Raw genomic sequence first — 14747 nt, 5'->3', positions numbered from 1 at the left:
CTCAGATGTCACCAGTATTAACTGACTACTATTATTCAGCCTGACTAGGAAGTCTAGCTTTAGGAAGTGTCATTCCAGGTTCTTCTGCTGAAGATTAAATGGTTGTAAAGAATATCAAGATGAGGAGAAGAAGTGTGCCATGAATATCTGAGTTGAGTGGAAAGAATTTAACAGCTGCAGTGCCACAGAAAGAAAAACCAGTAGCAGGGTCACAGTTTTTTTGAGTGTGGGGCAGCTGGACGGCATCTATGCAAGTGCTGTGAGCACAAAAAGCAGCACTTGAGAGTAACAAATATTTTTCTAGGCAGTGAAAGCAGGCAATTATATTTAATTAAGCAATAAATACAAAGGAATTATTTTAAATCTATACAGTAAAAGTAATCTATCTGTATGACAATTTTTACATTAATTTCATAATTCAGACTTCCTGCATGGTGCCACTTGGCATAAACTAATGTGTTGCATACTTACTTCATTAAAACATTTCTTTTAAATATATGCTGTTTGCACTAATTTAAGAGGTCAAGAATTTAATAGGCATTTCCTTAAAAGAGTTGCATTGTGTAAGGATTAGTGAAGATAGTAGTAGTTTATAATATTTTAACAGATTTATTTCTATGTCAAGCATTTAATTGAGCTTCTTACTACTGTATGTAAATCTACTTCCATTATCATCATCTGATGTCATAAAATTTTGAAGTACTCAATAATTATTTTTGTTGAAACCTCAAGGTTCTGAAATAATTTAATGTTATTAGCCGCAGTGCTTAACTCTGGAAATGAAATAAACATTTTAAAAATTACCAGATCCTTCCTTAAGTTAGAATAAAGAAAACCACTAGAATTGCTGAAACAGTTCAGCCAAAATTATGCTTGTGTGTGCCAAACAGATTTATGATTGAAAAAGAAAATTAATATAATTGTATGCACCTACTTTTGATTCTCATTGAAACAGCCTAAAAGCCAGGACATTCCCTATTGCAAAAAGCAATAAACTCTCTGTAAGAAGCTTCACTAACTAACTTTTATGCATTTTATACTAAATATAATATAACTAATGCTGGAAGATTATTCAGATTGCACACCAAACATTTGAAAGTTAGGAACTACCAAACTTAACTGACCATGTCATCTTTATCTCACTGTATCTGGCTATTTTATGACCTAATTACATCTCCCTGCTCAAGGGACTCCTTTTCTAGTCAATCTTGTAGAATTCTAAGTATAACACAGACATGAATAACTCAATTGACTTCAACAGTTTACACCCATTTGTAATCGCCTTAGCAAGTGAGGGTAATGTTATAAAACTCTGAAGATGCTCAGAAAACAATGCTGATATTTATTTTTGCCTTCAAAATATAGCTAGATGCCTTCTAAATAAAGCTAGATATCTGACCTACCACTAAAAACTCCAGTCAAAAAAGAAACTTTGTTTTTATAGTCAGTTATTTGTGCTCTGTTGGTAAGTCTCTGAAACACCAGCACCTTTGTCATTCTCACAGCCCAAACTTTGTGGCATTAAAACAAGGACTGATATTTTTCATGTACAATACTAATTCTGTGGGCTAGAGAACTGATGATATCATGATGTAATTTCAAAAGCTGTCTCTGTTGCAACTCCTAAATATTGTTCTCTGATTTTGTTTGAGCCTGTTTCAAAGCATTAATTCTTTCTCTTGAAATAGATAGGAGCTACACCAAGTCTTTGAAATGTGTGCAAAAATGGATAAACCTAAAACAAGTCAGTTGAACCACATCCTAAAAATGATCACTTTTCTCTATACCCTATAAATTAAGTCCTGGCTAATTAGGCAACTCACGCTAGGCATATGAAATTATCTAGCACATTTCTTGTCTTTCAAATATTAAAAAGGACTTAAGGGGTAAAATGGAGCAAAAAGCTAAATAGATACAAAGAAGCAACTTCAAAGGGTGTAAAACAGAACAGTCTATCTACAGTCAGACTATGTGTAAAAAGCTGTTTAGGTTTTTCGTAATATGAATAGCCCAGTAACTATCACTATCATTGTACAAGTAGATTTGAAACGGTCTATAGCTTTCAAGACAGTCCCAAATGCCTAGTTACACCTCAGCAATTCCCCAGGGTGGTTTAAACCAATTTTAGGCTTGTCAGGGAGAATGTCAGAGCATTCTGGTTCTGGTCATCTCTCACAGTATAATCAATCACTATACGCAAGCTGGGTGAGGGATTAGTAATTTAGAGTAACTCTAAGAATGCTGTACATGATCCTAAACTGGGTCCCTCTATCAGAAACATTGGCAAAAGGGAAAAAGAAAAAAAAAAGCTTGAAGTAGAAAGAAGAGGGGACATTCAGAGTGATGGTGTTTGTCTTCGCAAGTGACTTAATACACATGATTAAATAACTTTCCTGAAGATGGCTGAATACCTGTCTGATGAATAAGGAATATTCATTTTTCACAGTTTTTGCTTTACCTAATCAATTGTCATTATTTCACCCTATGAGTTTTCTAACTTTTTCTCTGCTAATTCTCTCCCTCACTTCACAAAGGAAGGAATGAGCCATATGGGGGTGAGCTGCCAGCTGGTGTTAACTAAATGACACTTCTTTATCAAAGTGCTTTATTGAGGGTGGATGAGCAGCTGGACACGACCCAGCAATGTGCACTTGCAGCCCAGAAGGCCAATCATATCCTGGGCTGCATGAAAAGAAGCGTGACCATCAGGTTGAGGGAGGTGATTCTGCCCCTCTACTCTGTTGAGACTCCACCTGGAGTGCTGCATCCAGCTCTGGGGTCCCCAATATAAGAAGAATATCAACCCATTGGAGTAAGTCCCAAAGAGGACCACAAAGGGGTCCTGAGCACTTCTCTTATGAAGTCAGGCTCAGAGAGCTGGGTCTGTTCATCCTTGAAGGAAAAGGCTCTGGAGTGACCTTATTGTAGCCTTCCAGTACCTAATGGTGGCCTATTGTAAATCCAGAAAAGGATTTGTGGCAAGGCCATGTAGTGATAGGACCAGGAGGAATGGCTTTAAACTAAAAGAAGGCAAGTTTAGATGAGATATAAGGAAGAAATCTTTATTGTGAGGTTGAAGCACTACAAAAGGTTGTGGAAGCCCCATTTCTTAAAGTGTTCAAGGCCAGGTAGGATAGGACTCTGAGTAACCTGGTCTAGTGGGAGGTGTCCCTGCCCAAGTCAGGGGTTTGGAATGAGGTGATAGTAAAGGTTCTTTTTATCCCAAATCATATAATAAATACCAAAAGTGACAAAGTCATTTCAAAAATCATGTTTTTTAAACTTTGTGAATGATCTTCATTCTTCACAGGAAATTAGTCATTACCATGTTTATGAATTCGTTTTAAAGTGGCCTCAAAACTAATGACTTTAAAATACTCTATTTACTCCCTTTTCTTGCATTCTGACAAACAAAAATTATTACCTTTCATCAGAAATATCACGTCCAGCTCTAGGTCTCACACAATGAACTACAGTATGGTGAGGTTGCCATTTGATATAAATTGATATAATTACATCTACTTTAATGAAACACTGTTGTTTCAAATACCTGTAAGATTACTCCTTGCTCTCCTGGCAAGGATTTAAGGTAACATGGCACACATCAAAGTACTACTCTATGAGAAGACTACTGATACTGCATAGCAGACAAAAAAGCTAAAAGGGACACTTTAATGATGACTTATCACTTTGCAATCTACTCAGTACATCATTCTTGCTAATCCCTTGCCTAACATGCTCATGAGACTGAAATGTTCTGTTGACTTTTTTAATTCACAAATTATGTATTATAACTTCCCTGCTTTCAAGAGGAAAAAAGGGAGAGAGAAAAGAAAGATAAAAGAAGTGAAGACTAGAATGCTTCTGGACAAAGGGAGTTTCGATATGCAGTGGTGAGTCCCACACAAGAATCACAAACATAAACAACATATCTGTGCAAGGCATTGTCAGCTAATCGTACAAATTTGATCAAAAGATTACAAGAGCTACTAATAATGGCTTTATAGTAGTTGGAAAAGGTCAGATTATTTGACAAAGCAATTACATCAGCAAGAACAAACTTTTCTGAGGGAAAAGATATCTCTTCAGGATGACCTCGAAGCAAAGTGAATTGTCTGAAGGAGTTAGTAACAATTTAGTGCTCTGAAGCCAGTTTGGATATAAAGACCACTATTAGAGTATTTTGCTATCAATGAATGCCGCCCTGACTGGAAGTGCAGATTTCAGGATCTGCAACTCAGTGTAACTTCAAAGAATAAATTAATCTAAGAACTTTATACTGAAATCAGAGAAAAACCTGTAATTAGAAGTCTTTGAATATACTTGTTTCACCCTCACTGCTATGATTACCATAAGAATCCATTTTTACTGTGTTCCATATCTTCCTTCCTAATATTTCCTTTTAAAATGGATGTTTTGCAACCATTTGAAGTTACTTTAAAACAAAAATTCACCAGAATGTTAACCCTTTCCTTATTTTTAGTAAAGTTTATGTGTGGCAATTTACATATTTTAACATCTTTTATTCAATTTACAGAACATTAATGTAAGAGGAGTGTTTGTAGAGGACGATAGTACCAAAATAAAATTTTTCAGAGTGAGTGAATCAGAGCATCTTACTGACTCATTTTTACCTGAACATGTCTGAACAGCTGCATTCTCATACTTTGCTGAGCTCACCTCATTACTCTAAATGGGTCCTTGATCACTATAATTGTTTTTAAAAATTTATATTCAAAATTGCTTTTCCATGTCTTCCTTGAGCACAATGTGAAATGTATGACACAAAAGTCAACCAGCATCACTTTTATTAATCGATGTAAAATGATTAGGTTCTAGATATTAAGCTTGTACAATGACGCTGTCTTTGTGCCCGGGAGTTTCTGAGCCCTATTGTTCTGCTCTGCCAACAGAGCGTAGACAGTTACTTAACTTTTTTGCCATGGACTGAGTACCAAAAACGTAATAAATTACTATGTTCATACTAAACTGTTTTTGTATATCTCGTGTGGAGTTATCCTCATTTTAAATAAGATATCAAAATTAATACTGGAAATAAAGAGCCATCTGCAAACAATTCCTACTGCTGTGGCTATCTTACAGTTTTCTTTCTTCCAGACAAAAGGATATTTGAGAGTACTTTACCTATGTGTACAATTTGGGCTGCAAATTGGAAACTTTAAGCTCTTCAAAAAATTGTTTGTGCCATGGCATTGACTTAAAAGCAGAGGTACAATTTAAAAATCTAGTCCACTGAGAAAAATTCTGAAGATATTAAGCAAAATATATGGGCAAACCTTTCCAGGAGTCTAAAATACATGTTACTTGTGGGGTTCTGTTTTTAAGATAACATAAAAACTGATCTCTGCCTCTCTACTAAAAAAGCTTTAGAAATCAAGCCAACACTGCAGGCAAATTCATCAGAAACACTGCACCTGGAGTTGGCAAATCTGCTGAAATAACATATATAATTTCTTAATTATATTTGTGCTACCTGTTCTTACAGGATTTATTAGCATCTGACCTTATTTTTATTATATATTCCTTGAGAGTAAGTGTCACAGCTTCCACTTAAGAATAAGAATTTTCACAATTTCTGAACAACAAACTTTGGTGACTGAGGGGTTCACCTCCCACCTGTCAATTTTTACTTTGATAATACAGAACTAGAACCAGTAAATCCAAAAGGATAGCAAGAGAAGTAATGATTAGGCTTTACAGCCCAGGAAAATGTGCTCTTGCAAAATATGACTTTTCCTTAATTACTGTCTTTCTTTAACCATTGTAGGAGTTCAAATGCAACTCATAAATATATGTTAAAGTCATAATAATCCCTAATTATACATGAGTAGAAATTAATTCAAATTCATCCATTTAAGAAAGAAATGGTACTGTGCGATTACTGACGGAATATCCAGGTTTTCCAATATTCTATCCCTTTGCCACAAAGGCCCCTAATTCAAACATTCTGTCTTTTACTATCCAGGAGAAAAAAAAAATAAGAAGGGGGGATTTAGTTTTAAAATTAATTATTATTTTTAACTCTGACCACATCACCTTTATGATATGGAAGACCCTAAAGATAAATGCACAAAAACTGCAGGGAGGGTGAGGGAGGATAGCAAATCACTATTTTTTGGGAATTCAAGTTGGGATCTGGGCCACAAGTTCTCTTTAGAATACTAGAAATACCAGTTTGACAGCAATGGAAATAAAAATTTGAAAGGTAAAAAACTACCAACTTCAGGTCTATAAGCCTATATGGAAATCTGATAAAATAATTTCTCATTCCAATCAATGAATAGTAAGACAAGACCAGAGTTGGGCTGAGCACTGAAGAAAACTGATCCAGTTAACAAAAAAAAAAAATCGCCAAAACTAATCATCTGGTTTCCAAAAATATCCTGTCCAATTACCCAGGCAATATAGAGATGCATCACAAAAAATCTTTCTGCAAAGCTAATTCATATTCTCTGAATTCAGTATTTCTTTCTTCCCTGTAGTTTAGTGGTTGAAAAAAACATACAGCATTAGGAAGTGATGGTACTTTTGAACTGCAATCTTTTCTGCTTAAAAATTTCATACTTTTCAGCCAATAGCAGAAAAATAAGCCACACTTTTAGATTAATGAAAAGAATTATCCAAATACACTGAATGTGAACATGAAAGATAGCTGGCCATGGTCACTAAAGTGAAGAATTCACATGTTCTACTGTAGAAAGCAAGGTACGTTTTGGCGTGTGTGACAGGAATGGCTACTAGAAAAAGCCTCACAATGCTGATTGTCTTTTTCAATACTGCTGGGCCAAGAGCACCATATTTCTATTTGCATACAAATTTAAAAACATGTAGTGTTCATAGATGCTAGCCCCATCACTGTTTAATTCATTTTATGTATAATAATAAAATTGTTATGACCTGGTGTAAATATGTAAAAATGTCACGAACCTGTAAAGATAATTTATTGTGGAGTAAAGGGTTAAATATGCAAATAGAAAAACTAGAATACTTTAGAATAACTGCATAAATGTTTCTGACATATTGTTGGTTTGTTTTTTATTCTGTTTTGTTGGTTTTGTTTTTTTTTTTTTGCTATTCTTGTTTTACTGTCATTATTGCAAATAAATATTTATTGTGAGGCAACAGATGTCATCTAGACTTTTAGGTAAAATTTTTCTATGGGATGTAATTGAAGGTGTGGACAAAAAAGATTGAAATTATATTTAAATCTTCAAGCATTCTTTTACTAATATTTTAAAACAAGATTTCTCCAAAAAGGACACATGCCATACTGACGTCTATAATATTAGAGTGAACACACATAATACCATTCTCTGGCACTGAAACCAATGGGATAAAAGTAGCTTTGTACACATGGTTGCTCTACTCTCCAAAATAGAGCAGCTACCTCCATACTGCCCATAAGGGATGATCCCAGGCCTCTGCTAGTTCCCAAGCTATATCTGGGAATTATAATGAAAAAAGCTGGGTAACAAGGACCAAATCTCTGCCAGGAACAGTAGAGAGATTGTGGCTTTGCGCTCATGTAAGAGGACCTTGAAGGTCCAATCCAATAATACAGAAAAAGCTATATAGAGATTGTCCACACCAATTCTGAACATGAAAGCAGCATTATTTTCCAACTCTCTCATTATCTGCATCTTCTCCTCAACCAGCCTGCATTTCTCAATTCACACCAGAGGATGAATATTGTTGTAGTAGATAAATGGCTCACTTTTGAAAGCCGTGGGATTACAAACTCCTATACTCCTGCAGTTTTTGAATATTTACAGACAGAAAAATATTATGCCCAAGCAGTAATTTAGCATCCACCACTCTTTCCAACAAGGCAACTGAAACTTGTGTTTAAGCAGCTGATATTCCCATACTCTTTTTCAGAAGTAAAATAATACAAAGCCCAAATCACGACTGCTTGATATATCGGTCAAGAAGTAGAACATGCAGAGGGAAGGAACTTGTGTTGAGTGCATGAGGCTGCTAAACAAACATCTCTTTGACAAGACAGTCTTCTGTCTTTCCTGAAACATTTGAGAATGTAAGTGATCTAAAAACCCACTACTGAATAAGGAATGGGAAAATAGAATCTGCCTTCAGACAGAAGCATTGCCATGTATCTTTTTGTCTTTTCATATCAATTCAGTATTTCACTGATTTCTAACGACAATAATAAAACTAGAGTCGTGGTATGAGCATTAGTAACTCATCACAATGAATAAATAAATCTCACCTTATGATATAGAAATAATGAACCCATGACACCTATACCTAGAAACCTGAAAGGTTATTTCTTCTGCTGCTTTTTAATTACCTTCAGACAATAGGCAATATTTTTTAAATCCTATAACTAGAATGAACGATAAAAAATATATCTCTTTCATGACATCATATTCTAAAAATGTAATACATTCTGTTGATAATATTTATAAATATATTGCTACAAAGTTCATGATTCCTTTCATTAAAACATAACAAGCCTATACACCCTGCTGGAAGACAAGACTTTCTCTGAAGTCTGAAATACTCATCAGTAAAACAACATATCAAGTACTACCAGAACAGGACAGAAAGCTTTGTACTGCAGGTAAATAAAAAAGGTTTTATGAAACTTGAAAGAATTTACCTTGACAAGAAGTCTGTGAAAGAGAGACGTATTGGATACCCATGGCGTATGACTTTGACCATTTCTAGGACACCAATATACTGCAGTTGAGCAGACACATAAAAATTGTCAAAAGTATCAGGCAGCTTGGAGTTATTAGGCTTTATACAATGAACAGAATGGGGTGTGCAATTCTGCAGCTTCCCAATAATATCTGCAAGTGATTTCTGTAGGTAAAAAAAACAAAACCCAATTAGCAACCATTCTTGTGCAGCAAAGGCACAACATGTATACTCTTCCTAACTTTTTAACATCATTTTCTCGAAAGAGTTGACCTGGTCATGCAAGTGACTTTCTCAAACATATGATTTTTCTTTTTTCTACTGCAATCTGTAGAGTGGAAGAATCTAATCCTGCCTAAATATATCTGGGGTGTTTTTTGTAAATTTTTGTCCATAAGATGTTCACTGACCCTGAGCTGCATTGCCACAGTGGTTGGGCCCCCTCGTTCCAGTCTCTGAAGAAATGAGGATGTTCCTTTCTTTTTCAAAAGCTGAGGATGAAAAAAGCACACACACAATATTTTTATCTCACAATGGGCAGTACACCTTCATTTTCATTGTTACATAAATAAATGTAAACATTTATACAAACACTATGCCATAGACAACGTTTGAGTTTCAGATCCAAGAGTGGAAAGAAAGTTTTCAGGTCAAAAGCAGCAGTATACCATTGGAAAGATAAAATACCTTTTACAAAATATTGAGCAAATTAATATGATCTGGAGCTCTATTGTAGAAGCAAGACTTATGCAGTTAGTAACCCATACAGGCTGCCTATAAGCAGCATAATTCTGTAACTCTCTGAAAAGGGGACTTATGTCTTTGGCAGATATTTAAGTGAGTTAATGTAAGAGTACAGATAAGTTAAAAAAAATTCTTGATTGCAAAACAGTAATATTTTAAAAATGTCTTCTCATTTCTTCTTGGACATGTGAATGCAGTCAAGCTTTTTTCTTTTTTTTTGTTTAACACATCTTCACCCGTTACAGACATAAATTATCAACAACTTTGTATCTCATTAGAACCAATGTTATCCTATACATCGGAATTGGGAGTGAAGAATAAATTTATTTTTCACTGTTCTACTTCCTATCTTTGAGACTAAAATGAAAATAATTATCCTAAAAGTCATCCTAGAATTTAGAAGCTTTTTTCATGTTTTCTACAGAGAGGCTAACAAAATTATTACTTTCCAGGATTTGACGAAGTTTTTTACATTTAAGACTCTGCATCAATGACAGCCTTTCCACCTCTGACTTTTCCATCACCTTTTTCATCCACTTTCCCCATAAAAATCCTTTTCTGTTGAGTCAGTATGTTCTGGCTTACTCCTTTTTCCAGTTTTATCAAAAAAGTATACATTTTCTTCAGCCAGGTTCACTCAAGCCAAGTGCCATTAAAAATATTGCAGTGCAAGCAATTCTCTACTCACCATGCTAAACTTTGGAGCTCTTTTTTATTTCAAAAGTCGCTTACCAAATGCAATAAGATTCTAAAGGCAAATTCATCCCCAAGTGCAAAACTAGAAAGCAAAAGAGATCTGCTTGTTCCAGGTCTTCTCAATAAGAAGGACCATTAGCATGCCAATGACACTTATCAGTTAAAGTTTACAAAATAGTTGAGGAATATAATTAGAATAGAATTTTTTCCACCTTGCAGATAATACGGCCACTCCTTTTGCTCAACAGATAAAGTCACTAGTTCAAGATGGTTCCTGAGTTGTTGGGAGACCCAGGAACAACACCTTAGATGCTAAAGTTCCTGCCTGCTGTCCTGTGTTACACACTGTGTTGCATGGGAAAGAAATATTTGCCTTGGAATGAGGGAGAGAAAAAAAAGGAAACTGGGTGAAGACCAAAAATTAGTTTAATTCAAACTCTCTGAACTTGGACATCTTCAATCTTCAGCTATGGACAAAGGAAAAAGACTACATGACCAAAACTGTAATCCCGTATTACACTTTAATATACAGCTTTACATTGGAATATTTGTACCTCTAATCTACAGAAAAAACTCCCACATCTATGTAAATTTGTAAACTCTGTTAAGAAGCTAAAACCTCCTCCTAAAAAATCTCTAAAGACTTCTGCTGTATGAACTCTGAAACACCCTCACTCTTCCAAAGCAAGTGAGGGGGAGACAACAGGGCCAAACTATGCACTAGGAAGTGATTACAGAAACACAAGGGAGCAAGAGCTGATGTGAGCAAGAGCTGTGAGAGTATCAATGAAGATACATTTTATTTGAAAAGGGAACATGGTCTTTATAAGTCACAAAGACATACATTCCCAAATTTCTATGACTCCTTATGTACACCATAATTCTGGCCAACTAGTAGATCTGTTCATGTCTGTCTTAGGATCCTACCATGCTAGAGTTGTCAGTTTGAAGAGATAGACTGTCCCTACTTGTGACAGCATTCTCAAAATCAAGGAAAAAGTAATTTATGGAAAGGTAAACGGGTAGATACATACATAGAGAATTCATAATTATATAACCTAGTAATTAGCTAGAATTGTAGTGACAAGCTGAAAGGGAAGGGGAAACACAACAAACTCCTATTTGACCTTTGAAAATGTCTCTTTCGTCTATACAGTGTAGAGGACTGCCCATATACAGCAATATGAGTACCTTCCATTTTATGTTTCTCATTGACTATAGTATGATGTGCATTGTAGCTTGAATTTCAAATGGTTGATAACTTTTGCCTTAATGTTCCTCCTGCAACCCCTCTCCTTTCTTCCCCCCTCTCCCTCCTCCCTCCCTCCCCTCCCCCTCCCCCCTGCCTTTGTTGCCTTTATCCTCAGGATAAACTGCAATAAAAATGCAGGAGTTGTGATTTTCCAACATATAATAATTTTAATTCTAAGCTGATAACAAAAAAGCCTTAAATTGCATTTCCAATTACAATAAAATAACAAACACAACATTTCTCCAGTTCATCACAGTGGATTTTCAAGAATATAATGGAAAAGAGAAGGAATTATTTGGGACAGCACAGTTACAAATGCATGGCAGATCCACAGAAGATTTTAAGCACTTACCTACTTTCAGCTCCTGCATTGAGTGCCTATTCCAAACTAACAGGTGTCTCTTTTTTGCTGCTGAAACAGTTTAGATCCCTAAAGTTCTGCTTTAGTCCTGCAGGGCAGCACACTGCTTTACTCAAACGAGGCCTATTTAGTATCTACAAACTAAGTGGTGTTCTGTCTCACCTGCATAGCTCTTCTCAAAGCCTACCTTTGAGAAGCCAAGCCATCCTTGTCTCTCTGGGCAGATGAAGGATGAAGTTCTTCCCACCTTCCAACTAATACCTAGAGATTTAGAGCATTCTCACTCAATTTCAAATTTCTGACTTAAATTATCAGGCTTTCCAAAGGAACTGAGTACGCCTTCTATCTCTCAAGAGAGTAACTCCAGGTTAAAAGCTATTCTGGACAGGTCAAAATCTGCATAATTTCAGAGATCCCAACTGTGCAGTGTTTTGCCTGCCTTGATTAGGCTTCTAACTTGGATGTGCTTTTCATACTTCCTCCCATATATGGGACTAAGATCTTCTTCACATCCTTAGGAAGCTTCCTCTAGGAAGCTGTTACTATAGTGGAAAGGCAATTAAAGGCACCTTGTAATGCCTCATCTATTTGCTAAATATAGTGGTAAACCAACACCACTCATTTCAACTTAAGTTTTTCCACTGAGATTACTGACAAGAACAGTAGTCAGGAATTACGCTGCAAACAGCAAGGGGAAAGTCTCATTGCTATTCTATGGATGTACTTGCATAAAGCCTTCCATAATGACACATGAGAGCAGGCTCCTTAATTCCATGACAGAATCAATTTTATGCAGCTGTAAGCCAAAAATAGATTCAAAGATTCAAGAAGCCTGGCAAGGCAGCTAATGCATTATGTGAACTGCTTGCTTCTTTTCTGGAAGAAGGAGGAATTCCAAAGCTCTGTCAGGAATGGACTCCCAAATCAAATGATTTCTCTTCAAAAGAGAGATGTTCCATGTGACACGAAAAATTAATTTTCTGATAGTCTCCAAAGTTTCCCTCTTACTCTCCCCTCTTTTGTTTTTGGTTGTGGTTTGTTGTTGTTTGCTTGGTTTTTCTTTTTTTTTTAATATTTTTTGGCTAGTTCAGCTATCAGGAAAAGAGACAAGTCCACAAATGGAGAGTTTGATTTGATTTCAAATTGACTCAGAAAATTTATACATAAGTGACCATTTAAAATAACAATGTTTGCCAAAATGTAAAGGCTTGCTCTTCACACAAAACCACACAAATTGTCTTTTGCAAACCACAAATATTCTCAGGTTGACACAATAATGACATTAAAGTTTTATTTTTGCACTTTTTATGTCTTAATTTACTCAACTATTCATCATAAACTCAGTCAAGGAGACAAAAGAAAGGAGTGTTCCTATATAGTAAAAAAATCAGTAATATTCACTGCTAAGCCCTGGGACCATGAAATCATGGAATGATTCAGGCTTGAGGGGACCTCATCATCTTGTCCAACCTTCTGCTGAAAGAGTCTAAGAAATAGATTCTCAAACCATAATTATTAATGTTGCTAAATTAGAACCTGTTCTCACTTTTGCTGTTTAGTGTTAATATTAAGTACTAAGTTATTTTAGTTTAATGAATACAGAGAAGGAAGCAGAGAACAAGAGGATTTCAGAAATGGCAAAATAACAGAAAAATCTTCAAGGAGCAAAGAGCAGAAAGAGTCCTAAATTCTTACCTTGCTGAACTCAATATATTTCTTTGCTTCTCCACTTGCACAGGCTACAGATGTTTTTTTACTCAGCAAAGCTGCTTTACATCCTTTGATTTTAAGGGAATGATATGGAGGAACAAGTGATCCAGTTTGTGTCAGTTTGGACTGGAACAATTGATTGATGACTACATTTTCACTGGCTGGAAATAAAATAAGAAAGGAATGCATGAAGATAAAAGAGAAGTTAGAAAATTATATATATAGTATTTGGAAGTAAACTAACATACAGTAAAAGAGAATTAAATCAGTAATGTTAAAACAAATGGACAAACCGATAAATGATTGTATTATATTAGTTATCAATGAGCATTCAATATCTAAGGATAATAATAATATTTTTAAACATATTTAGGTTCTGTGCTGAACAAAAATAAGACATGAATCAAAACCTTTCAGACTGTGATCTGTCTAAACTTAATTACTTATTTGATCATCACCTCTGATTTTTTTTCAATTACAGACTCCCAATTTATCCACCTGTTAAAACAATGCAAGAGGTGAGTTCTGCAACTAGTTTCCTAACACGTAGTATTTAGAAACAATCAAGGCACTTGACAGAAAAGTTATAGACACTTATTGCACTAAAGAATTACATACACAGAAAATATAATAAAAGATTTAAAAAACCCAACAAAACCAAAATGCAAGGTGAAGGACATAACTCTAACAAATTGGGTCCATGTTTCTCTACATCAAGACCACACCTAAAAGTGTTTACATGAAAAAGACAATGCCATACGAATTAATATTCATAAAAAATAAGCAGACTTCCAAGAGCTGTTTTTAAACACAAAAATATCTGAGCTTTAAAACAGATAGTACTTTATTCTAATGTCAGTCAAATTATCCTTTATAGGATTATGGTCACAGGCTTTTTAAGATGAACATGGTAATTACATGCTGCTTGAACTTACACAACCCCAATAAGCATTAAGAACCTGTTGTGGGATACATCCTTACGCATCCTGAATTCTTGCTACATTTTTTTTTAAGAAGGAGCAAACTGGCATTATGATCACAACCACCATATGAATAAACAAACAAAAACCATAAAGGTGAATGAGATAAGCATCACAAATAATTATTTAGCACAACAAGTAAAGATCTTCAGTTTTCTCTTTACTAACTGTCTAAATGTATATTACCAGATGCATAAATACAATAGATTTGTTTCTCTTTTTCTGTGGAGATTACTATTCCTTACTTAACAAGAACATTAAAATTGTGAGGAAGACATTGAAGCAAATCCTGGAAATTATTTCAATACAGTCAGTGGACATC

At 35.1% G+C, this 14747-nt stretch overlaps 1 protein-coding gene across 5 annotated transcripts in view; it reads right to left on the bottom strand.

The window, feature by feature from the left end:
- The window catches only part of MYO16 (myosin XVI), a 379293-nt gene that overhangs the window by 72639 nt on the left and 291907 nt on the right, over positions 1 to 14747 (bottom strand). For all 5 annotated transcript variants that reach the window (XM_071566752.1, XM_071566844.1, XM_071566927.1 and 2 more), the window contains 3 exons: positions 13431 to 13606; positions 9093 to 9173; positions 8642 to 8847 (listed from right to left, as the gene is read on the bottom strand). In XM_071566752.1, the coding sequence (XP_071422853.1) occupies positions 8642 to 8847; positions 9093 to 9173; positions 13431 to 13606 (463 nt within the window). The remainder of the gene's footprint in view (positions 1 to 8641; positions 8848 to 9092; positions 9174 to 13430; positions 13607 to 14747) is intronic.

Source organism: Pithys albifrons, chromosome 1 (genome assembly GCF_047495875.1).
Source record: "Pithys albifrons albifrons isolate INPA30051 chromosome 1, PitAlb_v1, whole genome shotgun sequence".
Taxonomy (NCBI): Eukaryota; Metazoa; Chordata; class Aves; order Passeriformes; family Thamnophilidae; genus Pithys; species Pithys albifrons.
This window is presented reverse-complemented; position numbering and strand designations above follow the sequence as displayed.